Source organism: Enoplosus armatus, chromosome 11, assembly GCF_043641665.1.
Source record: "Enoplosus armatus isolate fEnoArm2 chromosome 11, fEnoArm2.hap1, whole genome shotgun sequence".
Classification (NCBI taxonomy): domain Eukaryota; kingdom Metazoa; phylum Chordata; class Actinopteri; order Centrarchiformes; family Enoplosidae; genus Enoplosus; species Enoplosus armatus.
This window is the reverse complement of record NC_092190.1, coordinates 19,973,682-19,998,430: the sequence shown is the minus strand read 5'-3', so window position 1 is coordinate 19,998,430 and position 24,749 is coordinate 19,973,682. Positions and strand designations below refer to the sequence as shown.

At 40.5% G+C, this 24,749-nt stretch overlaps 2 protein-coding genes across 2 annotated transcripts; one reads left to right on the top strand and one right to left on the bottom strand.

Moving 5' to 3' along the window:
* Positions 1 to 594: 594 nt before the first annotated feature.
* traf3ip1 (TNF receptor-associated factor 3 interacting protein 1) lies at positions 595 to 17,175 on the bottom strand. Its single transcript, XM_070914908.1, has 17 exons — positions 17,053 to 17,175; positions 14,866 to 14,934; positions 12,411 to 12,572; positions 11,789 to 11,917; positions 11,188 to 11,610; positions 11,031 to 11,105; positions 10,791 to 10,811; positions 10,528 to 10,551; positions 10,032 to 10,107; positions 9,592 to 9,612; positions 8,854 to 8,941; positions 7,987 to 8,079; positions 7,539 to 7,674; positions 7,419 to 7,455; positions 7,216 to 7,292; positions 1,585 to 1,802; positions 595 to 1,094 (listed from the first exon to the last, which is right to left on the bottom strand). The coding sequence occupies exons 1-17, from the start codon at positions 17,173 to 17,175 to the stop codon at positions 929 to 931; spliced, it is 1,938 nt and encodes a 645-aa protein (XP_070771009.1). The 3' UTR covers positions 595 to 928.
* Positions 17,176 to 18,004: 829 nt separating this feature from the next.
* LOC139292717 (anterior gradient protein 3-like) lies at positions 18,005 to 22,442 on the top strand. The gene is made up of 8 exons (XM_070915081.1): positions 18,005 to 18,039; positions 18,625 to 18,743; positions 18,930 to 18,993; positions 19,583 to 19,635; positions 20,311 to 20,387; positions 20,772 to 20,835; positions 21,470 to 21,553; positions 22,261 to 22,442. The coding sequence occupies exons 1-8, from the start codon at positions 18,029 to 18,031 to the stop codon at positions 22,308 to 22,310; spliced, it is 522 nt and encodes a 173-aa protein (XP_070771182.1). The 5' UTR covers positions 18,005 to 18,028; the 3' UTR covers positions 22,311 to 22,442.
* The last annotated feature ends 2,307 nt before the right edge of the window (positions 22,443 to 24,749 follow it).

Here is a 24,749-nt window from a genome sequence, read left to right as displayed (position 1 = left end):
AAACTTCGTCTCCATCCAAAAAAAGGAACAGTTTGGCAAATCCTACAGTACAAATAAAGTGGAGGGACCTCCACAATGGCAGATATCCTGCACACTGCAAGGACAGAGGATATACATTTCCTGTTCCCTGAAAGTACATTATATTAGTGTGCCTATGTTATGTTTTACAAGATAGTTATAAGAGATAGAAGACAGAATTGTAACACTGCTTTGTTGCCAAAAAGTTTTTTCCAAGCAACTTGAAGGTACCTGCCTTATGAAAGTGCAGCGGTGCTTCAAAAGTGGAACAGCGAAATGAATAGCAGATTAGAAGCCTGCTGACTACTCCAATGTCCAACCAGGAAAAATAAAAAGCTATGAAACAAAATTAAACTAAATGTGCCACACTCTTTGTTGTTTTCACTAGGTTGATTAAAAAACAAGGATATAGGTTTGAAAATTTGGTCCGGTGATTGCCGAGTGTGCAGCAAATCAAACTCATGTTAATTATTGATCATTTTGGAATATATAGGGCTTTTGAAGAAGTGACCCAGCATTAAATTAAAACTATCTAGTCTAACTTCCAGGTCATGAGCTCATTCCACAAAGGCACCATTACAGAAAAGGGGTAAATGGTGGGGTATGGTTAGTGTGCAGAGAAGAAAGATATTTTATTCATTTATTTATCCATCAGTCACAGCAGATGTTAGATCAGAGTCAGACCTCCATACCATCATATGGAGCTTTTATTTACCAACATCTGACTGATGGTGTCTGACATGTTTGGGTCCATCTCCTCCTTTTCTGACAAAAACCCTAAAAGTGCAGTGTTTGTTCACGTCCCACATGATCTCCGGGACACAATGGTCTTACCATTACTCTGAACGAGAAACTGTTCATCCCTAAATCTTCAGTGCATTTTTGGGAATGTTTTTCTTTGTTTCTCACTTCAGGTTCTGGAAGAGAAGTTGATTCCAGTCACCATCTTCTGGATCTTCTCTTCATTCTTCAGTATGTTGGACCTCACAGCACAAATCTTGTCCTGCTGGTCCTTGATCAGCTGCTCCAGCTCAGCTAGTTCTACCTTAAGAGGCTCCACTGCTCTGTCTGTCGCTCTGCAGAATATACAAGCAGGCACACATACCGGGATGGGTCATCGCTTACATACAACACTATAGAAACAGGCTGAGAAACAGTCCACAGTGACAAGCACAACGCTTAGCTGTTGAGCAAGCAAACCTCAAGCAGCCACCTCAGAGTAGCTCATCACTTTCACTTTAACATAACAAAGTATGACAACACATGTCACACAATATGTAAAATAGATTAATTTCCTGTGAAACAAAGTGTTGATATTTCTTTCTCACTATAGCAAGATAACGAGTATTATTCTGTAGGCAGCATTGAATATGAAGTATTGGAATTAGAAAATGTAATAAATAAAGATTTCCATGAGAAAGGGCGTCAGTGAACTGGTGCTGGCAACAAAATATATTCAACAAACTATTGTGTGTGTGTGTGTGTGTATGTGTGTGTGTGCATGTGTGTGTGTGTGTGTGTGTGTGTATGTGTGTGTGTGTGTGTGTGTGTGTGCGCCAACCCCACCTCTGCTCCTGCAGCAAGGCCTGTACGTGCTCTTTGTTCTCCCGCCGCCAGGTGTGCAGTTCAGCCTGCATGGCGTCCATGTCCTCCTGTATGTAGTCCATGATCTTACCCAAAGGCAGCGTGCTGCGGCACACCGTCTGGATGGATGAGCGGAGCCGCTCTATCTCCCGTGTCACGATGTCCCGCTCCTTCTTCCGAGCTGCTTCAGACACCACGTTCTGGAAGTGGAGGGTTGAACACAATGGGTGAGGTTTGGGTCAACTTACAGAGAATATGGACATTAAATAAAATTGAGTGTACATGTTGATATTTGAGGAATGCTTCATTTAATTTCATAGGCAGGTTCTTCTACAGTCTATAAGTCTTAAGGGGCATTGAAAAAAACCGTTTGAAAATGTTTTCATATAATCTGAGTGATTTAAACTAAACACTGCATCAAACAGCTGTATGAACACACAAAAATCACTTGTGTGTCCCCAGACCAAAACATAATAAACCCTCTTTAGGAATTCTACCTTTGCCAACAAAGTCTCAAATGCCCAGAACCAGAGCAGGGCTGCATTTAGTGGTTTAGGATTTCAAGGCTAAAAATGTTAGGCAGGAATTCTACCAACCTAGCTGTATATATAAAGATCAAACGTGGGGCTGAATTGTGTTGGCCAAAGTAGGGGGACTGGTTGATGAAGGCCTCCAGTGTATAGTGTGCGGTTGGGGTCGGGGGAGTGGGGTGAGGGTTTCACTATATCCCAATTACACTCAGTCCCTCGATGGCGAAAAGGAGGGGAAGGTATCAGTGAAGGACCTCCCTTGGCAGGGAGCAAACCCAAGGATGTTTGCTCAGCTGGGCTTCGCAAGGCCTCTGAGTGTGTGTGTGTGTGTGTGTGTGTTATGCGAAAGCACTCAGTATTGCAACCCTAAAGCCACACACACACACACACACACACACACACACACACACACACACACACACACACACACACACACACACACACACACACACACACACACACACACACACACACACACACACACACACACACACACACACACACGAAGCAGAAGTTTAGACGAAGCATACAGTGGACACACACAGCCCCCACCCACACTCTTGGTATTAAAGTCTTGTGTATTTTAGTAACAGGCTGTGGCAGCGGGGTTATTTTACTACAGTATTGAGTAACAACTACTACACTTGCCCCCTTTCAAGTTCAACTCTTGGTCCAATTTATGCTATTTGGCTCCACAGATGGGAGCACCTGCCTTCACGAGGCAGCAGAAATCATATTTGTGACAGTGTGTAAACTAAATGACAGCTTCCTCTTCAAAACATACAATCTGTCAAGGAGCCCGCTCAGGTTGCCACGTACGCTTGGCACAGCTGGCGCATAGCATTTTCCTTATCAATCCATCTCTTAAAACAAACCAAACAGCTCAGTAATTACAAAGGCAGCTTGACTAGACAAGACCACACTGCAGAAATGACATCAAACGTCATTGTTTGCCATCGTTTCTTTTCAGGAAGCAAGTACAAATTTCTGACAACTTGTTACCCGTTTGTGGTGATTCGGGAGTGTGAGGGTTGAAACGCCTTGGCCCAGCGGTCCCCTAACAAGGTGGGTGGCTTTCCAATGGGTGCTGTGAACCCTGCAGCTACACAAACACTCTACGGCTCATTCGGCCTGCCTGACTGCGGTTTGGTCTGCGCAGCCCAGACGGGACCCATGGCTTCATTCTATTTGCCGTCCCCTTGCTACCTCGACCCCCTCCTCCTTTTCCTTCTCTGTTGGAAAATAAAAAAACTTGGCGTGAAAACATGACCTCTGGTTCGTGTGCACTCTGTCCGGGTGGATATAAATCACAGCTTTATGGAAGTCTCCGTCGGGGTCTACGAGACCTGTGTGCTCCTAGTTTTCCTTTTTCTCACCCAGATCACAGAACAATATTTAGACGTGGTGACCGCAGAGGAGTAAGAGGTGAGAGAGGAGGAAAGGGGGCAGGTTTTCCCATTATCTCAGACAGTGATGAAAGCCCCAGGCAGCGGGGTAGACACAGCCTATGGTGCTAGAAAGGGCAGGTGGGCAGATAAGCAGTTCAGTTTAACATGTTTTATACCTATAGTTTAGTCTTGTAGATTGAGAAGTTTCTATCTTGTCTAAGTACATACTGGAATCTTGTTTTCATTTATGTGGTTGGTGGATGGCAACATACTTGTCGAGTTGAAATCTTTCATTTTAACTAAACTAAATCTCAGCTTGGGTCTCCTTTAAAGAAGGGACAGAATGGACATATTCCACAATGTCATCACATGGCTAATCAGCTTAATTAGAAAATGCGTTCAAAATTATGATTTATGGACGGCTTATAGGGATTCTCTGCGGCAAGAGGAAAACATTCTTCAAAGTATCCTCTGACAAGAAAAATGGCATGCATGCATGCATAGAACCTGTCAGCGGCGGAGCAACCTCTAGGGTATCATTAGCTGGGAAAACAATAATTTAGACACTAGTTGACTGGTTGGTGGCGTGAGATCAGCTTCCATCATAAGGCCAGAAGCTTCATTCATTACTGTTCATTAATCAGCCGCCTGTCATTAGAGCTGCTTTGCCCACAATGAAGTTATAGTTAGAGTAGGTTGTGGCACAGCAAGCTCAAATGTCAGTTGCTAAAGACCATCACTTAATCTTAATGAACTCACGCGAACTGCTCTGTCATCATCACAAACAAAAATATGAAAAAAGAGGATTTGTCAAATGACTTGTAGATCATTGAAGACCACATATAACAACTTCAGAGCTTCTGAGAACAATTCTACCGGCTACTGGTGGCCATTTGAAGAGACTGACACTGATGCACATCCTGATGGATTTTACAATGTGTCCCTGTAGAAGACCTGAGAAGTGAGCCAGCGAGGGCAGCAAGGGATGAGAACTGGCTCTGGACGTTGTTTATGGGCTTCCTCACCATTTTTCATAGAAGGCCATTCAGAAGTCCAGCTAGATCATAAAAATAGCTTGGAGTCAGTGAGGTGAGGAGAAAAGCTTATGGCCAATGAGGTTACAGGATGTTGTTTCAAGGCCACTGTAGCCCCTTGGGGAGATCACCACCCTGGGCTACAGGGTGAACTGAGAGGAAACCTCCAAAGGGACCACTGGCTATACTGCAGTAACTGGAAATGGAATAAAAGGTGGTTCATCATTCAAGGGTTAGGGTTGAAGATGTGATTCCTGATCATAATCAAACTGAGGTCTGGTCTGATAGCAGGCTGTTGGTGCCTCAGGTAGGTACTCCAGATAAACCTGACCAAATTCCTTTAACAAGTCAATATGACCTCTACGAAAGTAATATGACTAATGGAATGCCACAGGGCCATTTCCTTATGTTTCCACAAAAAACGCTGGATGTTTATGAAGACACAGAGGTCTGCAGAGAGGAGTATTTATTTTCTTGACAATTCTGCAGAGAGTATTCTGGCCCTTCTCCTCCGTGACTCTCACTCAACAGCCATCCATTTGTATGCCACAGAGTTTATTTATACATTACAAACCTTCATCAAGGCTAATTTGATGAGGGGAGGGGGGTACACAAAAACTCTTATGAAAACGCAGCTGCTGCAAGGGGCAGATTCTGTCTAAATAAAAAGAGAAGTATCTTGGAATAATATACAATGCCGCCGAGGGGTCATGAGGAAGGTCATCCCCATAAATATACAGCAAATTCTTTGGTCACACACACTACGTCGGGGCATGGCAAAATACAATAATTTGACTGTTTAAGAATTCCCTTTATTTACATCAGTACAGCAATGGGGCACCTAACACTAGCTAAATTAATTCAGAAATGACAAAGACCATAAATTACAATGGGGATAATAACATGTAGACTTTTCTTTTTGAACTGAACATAATGTTGGATCTTAAAATCAGGGTGGTTTGTGACTCATTCAGACACAGTGTTTTGATAAACTTTGCTGTTTAAGAAAATGAATTGCGGCAGATGAAATTTCAAACCTGTCATACCACATAGAATGAGGAAGCTCAATATTTACATTTTTGACCCTGCGTGTTTTACCGTGATTACAAGAAGAAAAAAAATGACTCCATTAAGCTGACCTCTCCACCCTTTCATGTCTGGAAGGAAGTCATTATAGTTCTTTATACAGCTGACGAGGCAAGGCCAATAATGACGGAGGGGAGAACTGAACAGTTCCTATGTGCAGACATACCTGCTCTAAGCTGGCCATGCAGGCCATGCAGGATACTCTGAAGTGAAGGTTTGGAATCCCTGAAAGCTGAGGAGGCTGCATTAAGAAAATTAGGATAAACTCTACAAGGCAATGCTCATGTTACACAAAGACTACCGCTATTTTGGACGTTTTGCCTGTGTGCGTCTGTGAATGTATGTTTGGTTGGACTTATTTTGTTGAGGTGGGTAGAGATATGTAAAAACTACATTTAACATGCATTTGGTCAAATGCTGGGCCTACAAATTCCTTTCAAGCTATTCCAGTTTATTGGTGGCTACGCTGAGACAGCTTCAGGTGTGAGTTACGAGGGATGATGTCTGAAGCCGCGGTGAGGAGGGGATAGATCGGGGGCCTTTCTGCAAGAGTGACAGTCCAAAACAGTGCATCCATCAGAGTCAGGGTGGTCAGCTAGGGAAGGATGCCAGGAGAGCATGCTTCAGTGAAGAGGACCACCCAAAGCAGACAGCATACAGCGCCACCTCACACCATGGAGTACAGACCAAACTGTAAGCTTCACACTGATTCACACTCCAAATAATGATGAAAGATGTCTCTCTCTCTCTCTCTCTCTCTCTCTCTGGCTGATAAATACGCTGACAGAGGGGAAGGCATGAGCAACAGCAGTAACGCATCACCTTGAAAAAGCAGTATAACGTCTAAATCAAAGAGAAGATGAGAAGAAAGAAGGAACTTTACAAGAAAACCTGACCCCTGTGTGTGTCTCAGATTTAATCCAGGGCGTCTCAATGACTGGTTGTGCATTGCCTGTTTTCTGGAATAACAAAGTCCACAAACAGGGAAGGAGTGTGAACAGTCAGAACAAGACTGTACTAAAAGCTAGTTCCCAAGATGGCAGATACCCTCAAACTGTACACAGAACAGAGAAGTCTGTTATCAAAAAAAAATAAGTATACCTAAGATATTGAGCAACCACAGAAAACAAGCTAATTTTGCTCCAGACATCTTGATGAGTGTATCAATTGCGTGTGGTCTGTTAGAGGCCATACTTGCTTGTCTGGTTATTAGCCCTTCAGCTTCACTGAAGGGGAACATTTTTGTGGTTAGAAGGCGGTGCAATTACACCTCTCCACTCCATTTGTTTATATCTTTCTTTTGATAATAACCAGTGTTGCACTGGGCATTTCACTGTGGTTAAAACACTTGCCCTGGGGAGCACACTTTCCAGAAGGAATGGCTGATGGCAAAAAAAAGAAAACTGATGGTGAGGTTTAACATTAGTTTAGTTTAGAAAAAAAGCACATAATAAAAGGTAGGTAGACACAGGAACACATCACAAGACCTGAGCTCCGAGTCCCTGATAAAGATGACTTGGAGAGAACTAGGCTGATACTGCCCTCTAGTGGAACTACTACTATAACTGTACATACCAGTTCTTTAGATTTGGGCGAGGATGGGGACAATTCATAGTCTTTCTTGGTCTCAAGGATCTTTTTCACAAGGCCACCTACAGTGAGAGAAAAAAACAGAGGAAAAGTGAAAGATCTGTTTCCTCAAACCACCAGGTGGCTTAATTCAGTCAGGAGAAAATGTGGCATTATTTCTCCCTAAAAAAACAAATATGACCGTGTACCATGTTTGTCTTCACTGTTGAGTTCTTGTGCAGGCTCCTGTAATAAAAAAAAAGTAGATAAATATCCAAGGCTTTTGCTTTCCAATGGTGTTTGAGCAACTCGCTGTTCAAGTCACTTACCACCTCCATCCCAGGAGCATCTGAAGGTGGAGGGACCGCCTCCTCCACGACAAATTGCTCATCTTCATCCTCCTCATCCTCGGACAGCCTCTTCCCATCCATGATGACTGGTGCTGAGGGCTTGGCACTGGAAAGTCTGAAAGACAGACAAAGGGCTTGACTAATCTCCAACTAAAGGCTTTTATAGCATATATGGTATGAGAGATGTTTGGAGACACCTTTATCCTTTATCTAACTGTTGACTGGTTAGACTGGTCAGACTTGCGCCACTTCCTCTATTCAGTCACAAACACCATCTTCATACTACATTTGGTTTAATAAGTGATTCATCTCTGCCGTTGGCAGGAAGGAGCCTTGTGTTCACACTAAGCATGTATTCACAAAGAAGAGGAGGTTTTCATCCTTGCCAGTATGAATTAGGCGTATGACATAAGTGTGGTGGAGTCACCTCTCAGCTGGGGTCACATCAGTGTAACTCTCCTGTCTCTTGACTCTAGGAGGTGCTGGGCGAGCACTGCTAGGCCGTGGTATTCGCCTGCTGCTGTAGGATGAAAGGATTACGCATATTACTGAAATAAGCTGTTAAACTAACAATTTTAGAACTAAATATGTTTTCATTTACAAGTAAGTTCTATTTTGTTTCACAAGCTATGGTATTTTTCTTTTAAAAGCCAAATTCTCTGTTAACAGCTCTCTGTGATTTGCCAAATGTCTACTTTGTGACAGCTACACTGAGTCATTCAGACTTGTAGGATGATAATCGTTGCTCGGAACAATAAACATTCACAATATTAATAACAGTAAAACTGTTTTACACAGCTGCCCATCAATTGTAACTGATTAGTCTTAGCATTCCTAATTTCCAAATTAAAAGGCAATGATTCAACTCTGTAATCTACTGGAACTGATCCTGGATCAGGCCCAGGAGGCAAAACTACCATAAATTGTAAATAAAAAAAGCAATACAATACAATGCAATGCAATAACATTCGTATTACACTCTCAAAAATGACCACATAACTAACTTAACATCTAACTTCATAAGCTTCATAAATGTGTTTGAATGGCTATTGTACAACATTATAACACACACACACACACACACACACACATATACATATGTATATGTATATATATATGTATATATATATATATATATATATATATATATATATATATATATATATATATATATATATATATATATATATAGTTCAGGTGTTGATGTGTATGTGTATGTTTGACAGATAAACTTCCTCAACTTATGTGATTTTGAAGATTTTTTTTTATGTGACAAACAGTTAATGGAACAGACCTGGAGGCCATGTCGGATGGCACTGAGGATTCTGCAGTGTCTCCATTTTCGTGGAGGGCAGGTCTCTGGGCTAACTGAGCATCTCCGTCTGTGAAAGGACAACAATGACTTGTACTTATCTTAATATAGCAAGGATTAGCCCTGTCCTTAGCATGGCAGACACTGACACACTTTTATAACAGGTAGACACCAATGTCCTTTGCTCTGGCTTAAATACTACCACTCTGACAAAGCTACAGCTAGTTCAAAACAACCTGGCCTTGGCTGCTATTGCTATTGAAGGCCTGTAAAGCCCTTTGAGACTTTGTATCTGATGTTGAACTTTACAAATAAACTCGACCAACTTGCTCAGATGCTATAACAAAGAATACTGTTGCCCTTAATCACAGAGTGTGTCACTCAATGAGTTACAGTGTGGAGCCTGAACCCAAAGAAGCACTCTGACATTTTGGGGAAGACACCTGTTCGCCCTCCCCGAGTCAGATTAGAGGATCAACAATTCCATGCCTTGTGCTTTCAGTACTGAGGTAGTAGTGCACCAAGTTAAAAGCAAAAACCAAACATGGGTTATTTGGTTTTTAATGTCAATACTCTGCTTCTCCATTACTGAAGGTTACCAAGACAATCTTCAAAATGCATTTTAGATCAAGTGCACCAACTTACGTACTTATGTGAATGTTAAAAACCTTTATACTTTGCATGCAACTGCACAAGAGAGATGAGATAGAGAACAATTACCTCCCTCGCTGTCAGACTCATCTGTTCAGAACAGAAAAAGACAAGGCATTGTTAGTTTCCTTTCTTATACAACTACGAAAGTCATTATCGAGCAAGGTGACACCAAGTATGGAGTGTGAAAAACAAAAGAACCAATAGGCAGTGTATCGTTGCAATACTTTGAAAATCTTTTTTGGAAATGTTTTTTCTTAATCTCAGTTCTATAAAGCTTTTATTGCTTCTGCCAACAGTAATCCTGATGAGTCACTTCTGCCTCCCAAGTGGAGCGCAAATAGAAATCAGTCAACTGTAAAATCAATTTGGACGTACCGAAATACCCTTCTGTCAATTGTTTAAGTGCAGTTATTGTAAACATCTGTTTTAACTATGTGAGATATGCCTCATTGGTATATGTGAGTAAAATAGCGAGAGAGAAAGAGCTGGAAGAGGGGGGGGGTTACCTTGCCCTCCAATTTTGGGTCTCCGCCTCTGCCCTTTGGCAGATGAAGGCCGAGGTATTCTAGCTGGACTATCAGACTGTTAGAGGAGGAAAGACAAAGATACAACATTAGGACAATAAGCACTGAAAAGAAAGAGAAATTCAATATAATGCTTGCAGAGGCACCAAGCATAGGAATATAAGTTGAACAAGAGTACAAGCGTACTAGAGCAAAGAATATTGTAGGATGCATAGAAGCGTAAGAACCCCCCCTCAAAACAGTAACAAAGCAGAGCTGGTGAAAATTGTGAATTGTGATGGGTAACCAGCTGCTTTCCGAGGTTGAAAACTGGGTATTTTTATGCTTAACTCTGAAATGGCTATCCCCCATCTAAGTAAGACAGTTAGTGAACTTGAGTATTGGATTATAATTGCACCGGCAGCTACCCAATGTTGTTGCATATATATCTGAAAAAAGTGTTACTGAGCCATCTCTGCTACTAAAATAGAGTTCTTACCTGGTTCTCAACTGCTTCTGCAGGCTGCACAGGCAAAGAACAAAGCATTACACCATACAATCAATAGTCCCATTTATCATTTACACAAACAATAAGAGGAAATAAGACATCACATGTCTGTTATACACTAAAGCCTGAATTAGCACTAAAAGCAAGCAGCCACCCACCCCAAGGCCATTGCAATAGTCAATACATTCTAACACTAAAATGTCTGTAATGGACACGTCTACGTTTTTATTGATTGTTTCTGCAGGGTTGAATACCTCTTCAGCTGGTTGAGGTTCCTTACAAGAATAAGAGACACAACATTAGAAAATAAACTGGAATTCTTTCATAAGGTGTATAAAATGTAAACTCAGTGGCCAACTCTCTGTTTCTTGAATTGGCAGACTTGACAGGAACAGGAAACTCTGCCCCATCATGATTATGGATGAGAAAATAAAATGGTCCCAATGAGAGACATTATATTATGTGTGAATTCTCTGCCAAAAGATCAAACTTACTGCTGGCACGGGTTTGGCTGTTTTGCTGGGCTCTTCAGAGCTGGGTTTCTGCTGTGGTTCCTCTGATACTCTGACCTAAGCAGAAACACACACCCAGAGTGTAAATAATGGCATTTGTTGCCAACATTTAAGATGTACGTGGGGTTAAGTGGCATACCTTGTTATTGCCACTCTCTCCACTTTTGTTCCTCTCTTCCCCCTGTTTGTGTCGCTCTCTCTCTTTGTCTTTGTCTCTTCGTTTGTCCTTGTCTCTTTCCCGGTCTCTGTGGGAATCCCTATCTCTTGTCTTTTCTCTGTCTTTGTCTCTCTCCTTGTCTTTGTCCCTTTCTCGATCCCTCTCTTTGTCCTTCTCCTTGTCCCGGTCTTTGACTCGTCCTTTGTCTTTATCCTTGTCCCGCTCCCGGTCGCGGCTCTTGTCTTTGGCGTGGTGGTCCTGTTCACCGCGGTGGTGCTTGTCAGAGCGCTCCCTGTCACGGTGGTGCTCTTTCTCCCCATCTCTGTGTCGGCTCTCCTGCTCTTTGGGCTGGTCTGGGTCCTTCTGGTCCCGGCTCCCGCTGCGCTCTGTGATCTTTTTCTTCTCCTGGAATTGTTCATGCCAGCACACAGGGTGAGGATTTAATGCCAGCCACGGCTACATACTGGAAGACTCTCATTAGATTTTTTTAAACCAAGCAAGCAGTTTGCAAGGCTAAATGCTAATACAGACAGTACATTTCACACCATAAGTTCCACAATTTCAGTGGGCTGGGGACTCTCACCTCTCTATCCAGATGACGTTCACGTCCCTCCCTGTTTTCCTTGTCCTGGGACCTGGAGGTGCTGGCTTTGTTCTTCATGTCCACCTTTTCTCCTGCAAGCACTCGCTTCACTGCATCATCACTGGACATCTGCAGATCAAGTGCAGGCTAATCACTCAATTTAATACAGCAATGATATCAATGATTAACATTAACTGTTTTGCAGAAAATCTCAGCATCAAATTCTAATTAATTCATTACTTTTGTTTCATACAAGTATAAAAACTTGAAATACTGTCTCCCTTACAATCGTAATCAGATGTCTTCAAAACACCAAACTCGAAGTGAAAATGTTGCACAACATCACCACGTACTAGCTCATCTGTTTACACTCAACCTCCAGGGTTCAATTAAAATATGTCAAAGTTCTCCCAGAGGTGGCTAGACAATTTTCCCAATAGTAAAACATAGATGTGAAAAATAACACACACTGAATCATCTTTTTATGCAGTGCCATAACTACAGTATATGTGTTTCATAACATAGACAACAGGATCAATGAATGAATTGGAGAATTGGAGAGTGTCTCCCATTCAGCTGTTCAGTTTGTGTGTGTGTGTGTAATTTTCCAAAAAACACAGACCTTGTTGAGGCAGCACTTGGCCATGACCTGCAGCAGCTCATTGGTCTTCTCAGGCTCATGGCCGGCCACGATGCGTGCTGGCTTTGCCGCCAGGGGCTCGCCACTCACCAGCATCACGACATCTACCGCTTTCTGGAGGAAGACTATCTTGGAGTCCTTATCCTAGAAAGAAGAAAAAGTTGTGATAAACAGGAACGTACACAGGAGACATAAGAGATAGGATGTGGTTGTAAAGCAACTCCAATGGGAGTATTTTTTCCAACATACAATTTTGAATGATTAAACCCTTGAGATACGTTTATCCTTTAGAGTTCAACACAAGTTACTCCTACCATACTATAGTTCTATATAGTGTGCATAGCCATACGTAGTTAAGTAGCAAACTCAGTCCAACTTAGTCCAGTCCATCCTGACACCCAATTTCTGATTATAATTGGCCCACAATCACAATTTGTGTCTATAAAAATGAACACATTATAGCAATGTGTAAATCTTGACATTATAAATCTGACTAAACTAGTTCTATTGTGTAATGGTTAACTTTGTACGGCAGCAGGAAAGAGGATGAGGAAAACCTGGATTTATAACAAGGACTGTCTTCAGAAAATGAAGAACAATCAAATATCCACCCCTCCTTAGATTTATCTCTTGCATTTTTGTACGCATGTAAATAAAATAGACCCTATTCCAGACAAATGACCCGGCTAAGCAGTGCCTCTAGTCTATCAGTCTGCTGCATCTGAGAAGCCTGCCAACTGTGTAACATAAGGACTTGTAGCTGGTGCAACCACCTGGCCCTCTGTGTAACACCTGATAATAGGCTGGCCTATGCAGTGTTGATGACATTTCTATTGAGTAACGAGCTCTTGCACAGGTGCTCTCTACACAACTGATACATCATTGATGTTCAACATTAGACAGAAAGAGAGGTAGGTAATGCACCTTGCAGATAATAGATGACAAGGATCGTGGCATTGCAGAGGAACAATAGTGTGATCTCTAGAAATATGATGTCGGAGACCACATCTTGAAAGTTACATTCAAGCGAGTACACCATGTTGTCCTGGTTACAGTGAAATATTTGTTACAGGTTCTGAGAAAGAGAAATTCATCCCAAGCCAACAGACATGAAACGCTGGTGTTATCTTTGACTTTGAATTAAACGTCAAGGCCCATGTGGGGTATTTCTTTCTCTAAGCAACACAGAGAGACGTGCTTTTATCCATAATAGACTTGACTGTTGTCATCTCAGGTCTATGCAAATCAAGTCATAATAATCAATTGATTGTCAGTTTTCGGATTGATTTTAAAAATCTGTGACTAGTTCATAAACTACTAAATGGTCTTTCAGCAAAGTATTTGTCTGAAATACTTTTTATGTATGAACCGGGAGGGCCCCTTGGGTCCTCTGGCACGAGCATTTTAGTTGTTCTGAAGTACAGCACAAAAACAATTGATGATGCAGCATTCAAGGTGCTAAAACAACCTGCCAGAGGATCTGAAGATCTGAGAGTAAGTAGTAGCTGAATGTTTTTAATGTCTTTAAATGTACATTTTCAAACTACCTGACTATCACCTTATGCATTAACACAACTCACATTCTATGATCATGGTTTAGCATTATTGCAATTGAGAATATGAGCGCTCATGTATGAGAGGGCTTGTAGCCACCATGACTAACTACCATTTCAGGGTTATAGTAATGTTATTCTTTCCTTCATTCTGTCTGCCTGTCTCTCTCTGATATAAAAAAATACACCCCTACTTAAAAGACATAATGTTTTAAGTAAAATAGATCAAATGCAAGAACCTAGGGCAGAAGTTTCAGTAAGAAAGTAATTTACAGAACAAAATGTCAGCTTTTCAAACAAATAATAATGACTTCACATCTGTTGATTCTGCTATAATTTCAAAGCATTAACAATCAACATGTTTCAAAAGCAAAGCATTCGAGGTATAAATGACAAATATTTGGACCTTCCAGAAAAGGCGTATGACAGAAGTGCAAGAAACTATGTTAAATTCTACATACAACAACAACAAACTAACATTATTTCATTACAGTAACTTGCCCTTTGTAAGGCATTCAGTTTCGAACACTGACACTTATCAAAGTCTAGCATCTTCTTATCCAATATTGATTTGGAGTCAACTCTCAAACAGCAGACTTGAGTTCTGACACCTTGGCAGGCCCTCTAAGTCATGTCCTCCCAGATCCTCTCACTCAGTGTGTCATGCAGGCAGCGTGTAGGGTTACCCCCACACACAGGTGACCTCATACTCAAGTAAGGCTGCTGCTTCGGACATAAACACATATTCTGTACACAAGACAAATGAATATTAGAGGAACACTATTAACTATTAATAGTGATATCAGTTTTGTGTAGCAGGAGGCCAGAGGTTACGAAAAACAGCCAAACAGTTAAACCAGGGGGACAGAGTGTGGTCAACTTACCTTAACATTATCAGACTTCATTTCATTTTCTCCATACAGGCCTTTCATAAAACCAGTGACCCTGATGACCTGAAAGTGGGGAGAAATAAAGGTTTCACACTCAGGTTTCAGATAATTGGCAATATTAACCGTTTCATATACCTAAAATTTAAGAAATGCATACAGTAAACCACCATTATGCAGTTATACCACAGCATCAGTAGCACATCCAGTCCTCAATTCTGAAATCTATCTATGCACTAGTGCTTCTCTTACACATGCTAACAGCGCTAACAAAGTAAATTTGATGAACATTAATTTAAACTTTAGCATTATAGCTTTTTAGTCTACAGGTGAATTCCTGTAGCTGTGTGACGACTATTACTATTACTAAGAAAACAGAAACATAAAGAGCATATCCAAGTGTAGTTAATTAATGAATGCTTCAAAATAACATTCTGGCCTTAACAGTCCAGACCAAGAGTATATGCTTCAATATCTATGGTGAAAATTCAGTTGTTTGACAACCCATTCCTGCAGTCAAACACACTGCTAATCAGAGGAAAGGATCACACATGCCGACACACTTCCCTTTATCAAATATACATGAACCTACAGTGAAATATTATACTACTCAACAGGTGGAGAGTGAGAATGAGATCTCACTTCTGTTTAGAAGACGTGAAACAGATTTCACTGTGCTTGACACCTAAAGTCAAAGGATTTGGTTGTGTAACAAGTGCTGAGTTGAGAAAAAGTTGTTTCGTAAGATAGATCGGACTAGATTTTGTTCTGACATCAAATATTTTCATTGATGAATGGGTTTAGTAATTAAACTAAGTAATAGGCTCAGGTCTTTGACAACAGAGTGGGCCATGGAGCTAATGCAGTGTTTCCTGTGTTATTTTATGTAGCACGATTTTGGTACCACTTCTGTTTTATTTCATCGCTTCTTTCTACCAGTGTTTGTGTTGATACATTGATGCTTGTAGTCAGTCTGATTTGTCTCGATAGTATTATTAAACTAGATGACAATTTATAACACATAAGCAGTCACTATTCCATTCCCAAAGCTAACCAGATGATGATGTGTTGGCATTATCAAATTGGCTGAGGTTTCCTAATGCTCACATGACTGGATCACAAAATGTAGGACAATTTTAAGTAGGTTATGGGTATATATAGTCCATCTGCATTCTCTATCCGTGAATAATAACGGTCTTCATACCATCTAACTCATCTCGCTATCACCCCCATGTCATACACCAAGCTTGTGATTAGCAGGTAGTAGCTGACCCCGGTCTGTGCCTGACCGTCTCTTCACCTGAGAGCTAACAGCTGCTGTGGCTTGCTGAACTGATCCCAACTGCCAAGGAATCAGACATTTTAACTGTGGAGTTCATCACTAAGCTTCATAGTCCTCCCCAGAAGCACACAGAAAGGCTTCGAGTCTATCTCTAACTTCCTCACATATGTGTACCTGCACTTGTTTTGCACAAGCAGCTTTGAACAACACAAACAGAATCCAAGAACGGTGACAATATTTTTGCATATACACGGCGATTAATTCTAGCACAACGTAACCCTTAGTATTATCAAACGGCTACGATAAGCTGCTCAGCATCCCTGATCTCAACGTGACGGTTTCGAAGAACTAGACACATGTAGCCAAGTTAGTAACGTTGCTAACAATCGTCTCACTCTAGTTAGCGTTAGCTAACTAATTGTGGACAAAATGGGCTTGTTGATGCCTATGTGTGCTCAGGTCGTGCCTAGCAACTAGACGACGCTGAAGACATTGCTAGCTAGCTAACTAACTAGCTAACCCACTATGTTAATTTAATAAGCCACCTAACTTTGAATTGCTAATTAGCGTTAGCAACTCTTTCTTTGGTTGGTGATTAACCTCAATGGTTTTACTGCTTGGCCAACCTTATTCGTACTGCGACAGACGATTTGATGGCTTGAGAAAAGCTGCAGAGGCAGTAACGTCACTGCGAAGTTAATGCTAGCTAACTTATTTGGTTAGCGTACGTTAGTTCATGCTAACGTTGGAGTATTAGCAGCTAACTAGCCCGCTTGTCTGTGCTTTGACATGGGTCCAGTTGACGTTAGCCCTTTCATAAATATGGGCAAAAGAGGTGATTGAGCCAGTTCAACAATCATCAGCTTGCTAACGTTATCCTAACTTTAGCAGATCCGTCTCACCTCACTGAAGATGTCGTGTAGGTATCGAAACGGCGGCTTGGTTAGCAGTTTCTCCGTGAGAGGCGGTTTCTTTATCACCTTGCCCAGCGTGTCCTGGGTCTTTTTTACCACTACCCCGTTCATGGCAGCAGCCGAACGTAAAGCTAAATAGTTTAAACGCAGAGAGACAGCGAAAACTAATACGGACTGAAAAAAAACTTGGCGGCTTCGTCGCCTGGTTGCTATGTCAATATTCTGCAATCCCACAGTGCATCATTAATGAAGACTGCGCCTGCGCTGAGGGCTTTCGGTTGCTAAGCACTGCTTGTGTCCATAGCAACAGCTAACAATCTGCAACAAAGCTGTAGTAGAGCAGTGATAGATAGATAGATAGATAGATAGATAGATAGATAGATAGATAGATAGATAGATAGATAGATAGATAGGAGAGTGGAGTTGTGTTTGTGAAGTGACCCCTAATAAAACAAACATGCCATTTGAGAATTAAAACACTGACATATAATATTCCATGACAAAGACAACAGTCAATCGATCAGTCTCAGCACTCAGTTAGATTGAGTTTGATAACTTGGGTTTATTGCTTTCTAATGCAGCTACAGTATGTTTTTGGGATAGAGTGGGTGTTCACACCACCTTAGGTGCACGTGGAAAGGAAAGCAAATGTAAAAACTCTAGCACCACTTACAGTATTAAGAACTTATACTCACGCTGACACGTTTTAGCATCAGAAAAATCAAATAAGTTGAGTATGTGAAAATGTGGAAAGCCCATGAATGCTGGTATATATTTTGCTTAACCCATTAGAGGACTGTCTGTACTCTGTATCTCAGTTTTAGCAATTCAACAGTGTGTGTGTGTGTGTGTGTGTGTGTGTGTGTGTGTGTGTGTGTCTGCGTGTTGATATACCTGTTTGGTGAGTTCAAATCAAACAAAAGAGGAGGTATATAGAAGGATAAGTACAGATGCTTGTTGCTTCATGCTGTCAAGGTAAGACATCTACTATATGCGACTTCGGGAGAATTATGAATTGCCTTCTTTATAAAAATTACCATATCTTTTTAATAATAGATGCATGCGTCCTATAGAGTTAAAAGCTTGTTACTGAAAGTGTGTATAATTAGGGATTTGTGAGATTTCAAGTGACTGTTTTACTTTACTTTTTGACACTGATGTTTAAAGTCATAGTAGTGGTGCAGTGATGATCAGTATTTGTTCAAATAATACAAAGAATCAGAAACATTATTTCATTACAAAAACACATGATTAATACAGAATAGAATAACAGCTTGCAGACATTCAAATGATAAAACGGTAGCAGCTGGAGCTTTTAACAATAGTGCAGATTCTACATGAAATGACATTTAGTAGTTCTTTCTACAGCCATTTGAATCTCAGCCTTGTCAAGCTTGTTTGGTGAGTTGGCATTGCAGAGGAAAACATGAACTGCAGATAACTGTAAAGTGTGCTAACAGCAAACACTGTGATTGCAGTGGGTCTATCAAATCGAATTGTCTTTCAAATGAACAACTCAAATAAATTTCACTCAAATCTAATTGCCAACTGTCATTGCAGTTCTCTCAAAGGACAGGAAGTGATGTTTCGCTGGGTCTTGTTTGCTTTGCTCTTTGGTATCTGTGCCAGTGACGGAGAAAAGAAAAGAAAGACAGCGAAGTCTAAGTCATTGTCGAGAGGTGGGTCATCCTCCTTTTTTCAAGCATGCACAGCAGTAGTCTCAGAACTATCAACAACACACTGAATTCAGAGCTGTGAGCTTGAGTTTGTGTCACTAGATACACCAATAAAGGCCTGAATTTGGGAACCATAGAGCAGTGTGCTATATTTACTGTTGTTGTCTTCATTGCTGTTGTGCCCTGCAGGATGGGGGAATAGTATTAGTTGGGCCGAAAGTTATGAAGAGGGCCTGTCAAAGATGGTCAAAAGGTAAGACTCCACACCTTTTATAAGCTTTAATATTTGTTGATTCTGTTTGGATATGAGTTTTGACTGTGAACAGAATGTAAATGGGAAAGTGCAATTTGTGCCCTTCATTTCCTTGATATAGCTGCATCCTCAAGGTTGGGGCCTAACAGATGGTATTCATATGAATTACTATTGCCTGATTACACAGAAAGCAGAGACTTACAGCTCCTCAACAGACTGCTGTCTAATTCTGGATACCTTTGAGGATTAGATTTCTCAGCAACAGTTTAAATATAAAACGTCATGAGTGGGATATATTTTCATCCTAATGTGTCCATAAGGATGATGAGGTGACTTATTTGTCCAGTTTGGGGCTAAAATACTGTATAATGCAGAACTATATCTGCTCTATTACTAATGGAATACAGCACCATTACTGTCCCATAAAAGCAAAAAATGGCATTTTATTTGTCATTACTCTTTTAAAGTCTGGCATGGGGACTTTAATTTCTCAGGAATTATGCTGTGCAAGACTGCATTCACACCCATCATTGTGCTTATTGTGTTGAGGAATGTGTTGAGTTGTTTTTCTGTGATTTTGCTCTCACAGTCAGAAGCCTCTGATGGTCATCCATCATCAAGACGACTGCCCGTTCAGTCAAGGTACTGCAGTAACTCTGGTTTAATAAGGCTGAAAAATACTGAATGTAAAGCTATAGGCTTGCACATCCTGCACTGTCCTGCTAAGTCAGATTTGGGCTTGGTTTTTGACGGGGAACACAATGGGTGTGTTCCGTAGTACCTGACAAGCAGGCAGTGAAAATAGCTTAGAGATATAGTCATTAATCACACAGCTGGTCTCCTGGAAGTAAGCTCAGTGGAAGTCTCCACTGGCATCTCTTAACACACAAACACTAAAGACCACCTAGATCATTTGATCATGAAAACCAACCAACATTATTCTGTGCGGTTCACAACTCACTTGGACTAATTATACTATTTGAGGACAAGTTAAACAAGTTTCATACATGTATAGCTTATTACGTTGTGTCATCTCTGGCAAGGAAACTAGGCATGTATGATCTGTAGGTCCCACCTGCAAAACTTGACTGACACCCTCTGTGTCAGTCAAAAAGTACATAAGTGCACGAGCCAGAAGTTGAACAATCTGTGCTAAGTGACAATGCCGGACCACATTTATAATATCTGCCTGTACATATGTTCCTTTTTGAAGTTTTATAGGCGGATTGCAACTGCATGAATTTGTTGGGGTACATATAAAGTATTATTATCATGATTACTTCAAAGCCAGTCCTCTAAACAGAACTATGTCAACAGCGCTGAAGAAGGCATTTGCAGCTGAGAAGTCCATCCAGAAAATGGCCAAAGAGGATTTCATCATGCTCAACTTGCTGGTGAGTCCATTGGGCATACGTGAAGAAACCTTTTTTCAGTGTAAAACAGTGTACACACGGAGAAGTTGCAGTAAGTAGTGAAATGAATGCTGACTGAGTGACTGATATAAAGGTAATGTGATGAGTATCTTGCTACCTTCTTTTGGTGTAAGCATAGAGTTTTCTGTATGCATTATTTTTAGCAATATGTAAACTGATATGTAATGTAAATTAGTCAGATATCTTTAGGTCAATGATGGACACTGTTACAATATCAGGCATAATTAAATGTTAAAATGATGGAAGGAAGAATAGCATCTAGAAGTAACCATCTGCTAAAAACTTTATACACAATCTCTTTGTACTAGTAATTGACTTACTTCTGACTTGTACTGTTTTTTACAGGAAGAGACTATGGACAAGAATTTGGCCACTGATGGCTACTACACTCCCAGAATCGTCTTTGTTGGTAATATACTTACACCATTTATCATAATTTAGAATTCATTTAATAGGACTATCAGATTGACAGAAAATATTTATGTCCCCTATGGTCCTTTGAGAGTCAATCAGAGTTGGTCAAAGACCAAAACTTACTTATTGTCCTCTAACTTTCTTAACTCTCTGGTATCACTCTACCATCTTATGGGAACTCAAACCCTAAAAAAAGTGTTAGAAAATACTCTTTGTCCCAGGAATGAATCCTTTTGGGACACAAGTCTTACAGTAGTTTTCATGTATTTTTGGCAGAATAAGGATTCCAGCGTGACAGATGGCATAGATATGGCGCTGATGAGAAGGAAAAGGAATGAAAACTAACAGACTCAGTAGTTGTGCATTCTTAATGATGGTGAGGGAAGAGTCGTGGAAACTAGGACTGAAGATCCTGTTTTTCACTCAGACCTAAATAACTTATTTGGCTGAAAGATCTCACCACATGATCTCTCACTGAAACTGACACCTGTCATCAGCTTGTTCCTCTTTCTTTCACTTGCCCGTTCACTGTTTGCTCTGCCTCCTTGTTATTTCATATTTTCACTACTTATAATTCACAAAATGAGCCGCAGTAACAGATAATGTGACAGTGACGTGTCTTTCTGCAGATCCATCAAAGACTGTGCGCACAGACATTACAGGAAGGTACCACAACCACCTCTACGCCTACGAGCCTGGTGACATGGCACATTGTGAGTGACCGTCCATCTCTAATGATAGCTTGGGAGAGGAAGGAACCCTCATCTTTCGCCCTCAATGTTTTGACAAAGATGACAAACATTTTTTGGGAGATGGGTCTGGCAGAGAGAACGAGGGGCTTCATATGGATGTTAGTGAGGAACTGCAGGTTTTAGGTTTCAGCAGGAGGGCAGGTGAGGAGGTGGGAGACGTTTTGAAACCGTTAATACTAAACACCACAACGAGCAATGTCATTATGTGTTACTAACATGTATTAGACAAGTTGAAAATTTGACCAGTTGGTGGCGCTAGATGAAAAGGCAGGGGGACATTAATGTCTTCAAGCTTCATCCTCTGGGGTCTCTGAATATCTGAACCAAATTTCATTTTTTATTGATTATAAATATCTAGACACTAATCTTACTCTAAGTATTTTAACCCCTTAGCATTGAGTATTGGCTTGTAATTTAATTAACTACACTACAGAATTTTTTTTTGAAATGAGCCTTTTTGATCTTATAGCTGGACATCCTGACTTATTTTAAGAAATCTTATCAAGTGAAAATCCCTTACTGGACTGGCAGCCACATTAGCTTAAAAATAATGCTCATATCTAAAATGTTTTCACTTAAATTTGAGCATTTTTGCAGTGAGCCTTTTATCATCAAGGAAAAAGAAGATGTGTGGTCTTTATTCTTATTTGTCTTCTCTTTTTCAACAGTGGCAGAAAACATGAAGAAAGCCAAAACCTTGATGCACACTGAACTCTAACATGGCTGAAGTTGACATCTGACTTCCCTCCATCCTCCGGTCACGCTGGGCCACCTGCTCAGTGGTCGGCATTGACATGTTTACATGCTGTTCAGAGCTCAATAAAGCCAAAAGAAACCCATAAAACAAAACAAAAAATGACTTGGAGCTGTTTATTGATCCCTAACCCTAACACATTAAAATATTATTGTTTATGGTGGTATTGTGCCAAGAGCTTTTAAAGGAATAGTTTGACATTTTGAGAAATACGTTTATTAAGCAAACTATTCCTGTAACAGACATTTTGTTGTTGTTTGAGTTGTCAAGGAACTATTCTTCCGCTGTTTTTCTTCTTTCAGCTGTAAATGTTTATTTACATTTAATTAAAGAGTAGACATTTTGGAAACACACACAACAAATCTGGTACAAATGGCAGGAGATACACTAAAAATATATTTGGAAGAGAATCTGGATGCAGGTTTTCAAGAGAACTCACTAAAATTGGACTTCACTAAAAATTGCTGCGTGAACATGACACGTGTTCTTTCCCCATGTGATAACAACCGGAAAATATTGTGTACAATCTCAGTGGATATTACCAACATGATTGACTAAGATAGTGGCATGTTTTAACCACTAGGTGGCAGTATAATATAGATGTCAAAGGTCCTATCACTCTTTCCACTGAAATCAGATTTGTACTAATTATTAAGCATGCAAATTAAGATGTCCATTAGGTTTGATTATATGAATTATATCAATTGTATCATATTTAGAGCATAAGCACAGGCAATATACTGTAATAGTACATCACTCATTGAGACAGTTCATCATCCTTTTAGTGTATATTCTACTGTGTGTTTACCAAACATCTATTAGCCTCTTGAAGCTTGACAGTCATTATTGCACATGTAGTCATTTCTTGATCTATAGTTCCTGGACAATTCTCAAGACGTGCATTTGGTCTCAGGCTGCATCTCTGTTCCTGTTGTTAAACGGTCCGCCCTGACAACTGCACAAAATACCATTTCTAAACAACTCAGGCCCCGACAGAATGGGACCGTGCTGCGCTGCCACAAATAGCCCAGATGCAGTTTCCGGCTGTTATAGCGAGGATTAATGAGCTGTTTTTAATTGTTGTGGCTCCACTGTGGTGAGGCTCCTCGTGCCTTCACCTTTTGAAAGAAAAGTGAACTGACTGGTACAGACACACAAAGTCAACACACACTCAAAACCTTATTATAACTAATACGTTATCCTGAAAACCCATTTATTTCTTTGAATTCACTGAAAAGCAGAAAACAGAGAAACATTTTAAATGGGTCAAGTTTCGTTCCTCGATTTTATTTTTCCCTTAACGTCTACTGAAGGAACTGATCACTGAGAAATGATTAAATTATTCACACTTCCATTGCATTTTTTTCAGCACAGACATCTTCTGAAGCAATTGTGTGGCTGCCTCTCTCTCATGTTTTTCAGATGTCTGTCTTTCAGATGGACCCAAGATGATTCATCAAAAACTCTTGAGATTTTCTGACTATTTCCCCCCACTACTTTTCTCAAGAAATAGGTTTCATAGACTTACACTCATGGGTTCATAACAAATGTGTTTTCTACTCAGACTTTCCTATATCCTGGGCCTTATAATTCCCTGTCTGGCTCATTGCAATGCTGTTTCAGTGCTCTGTGAAAGAGATTCTGCTTCCAAAACTCTTTCCAACTATTTATGCCTCCAAAAAACTGTCATATTGCTTTAGGCATATGAAGAGTATCTACCATTACTTCATAGAAAAATACCAATTACTGGACGTAAGTGTAAATAAAACTGAAAAAAAACCTTATTTGCAGATGATTACCAAGACAACCTCCCTGAATAAGAAATGTTTGACTATATAGTCTATGTGCACACACAAACAGTCCATGTGTGCAAGCAAATGTACGTGTATTTCATGTAAACAAAACACACTTTTACCATGCCTGAACTTTGTCTGGGTCATTTTTCAAAAGCAAAGTTGTTCCACACCTACTGCAAGCCTGAAGGTCTCATTTTTCTATGAAATTCTTTGCCAGCTTTCAGTCCTAACCTTGAAACAAATGACTCAGGGAGACTCTGTGTGGGACGTCGACGTCAATTCTCAGAGAGCGTTTCTTAAGAGACACACGCACTCTGAAGGACAGTGTGGCAGAAGGTCTGACTTTATATGAAAGTTTAGGCTGTTATCAACACAGTGAGAAGGAGGTGACGCTAACTGATACTGTATCTTTTCTTATTTTACTAAATATAAAAACACAACTCCATAAAGTGTGTGAATATTTTAAATAGTTACACAGATAATACAAATTGTTTGACATATTGGGAAATACACTTATTTGCTTTCTTGCCGAGAGCTCGATGAGAAGGTCAATACCACTCTCGCGTCTGTCCGCTAAATATGAAGCTATAGCAACGAGACTGTTAGC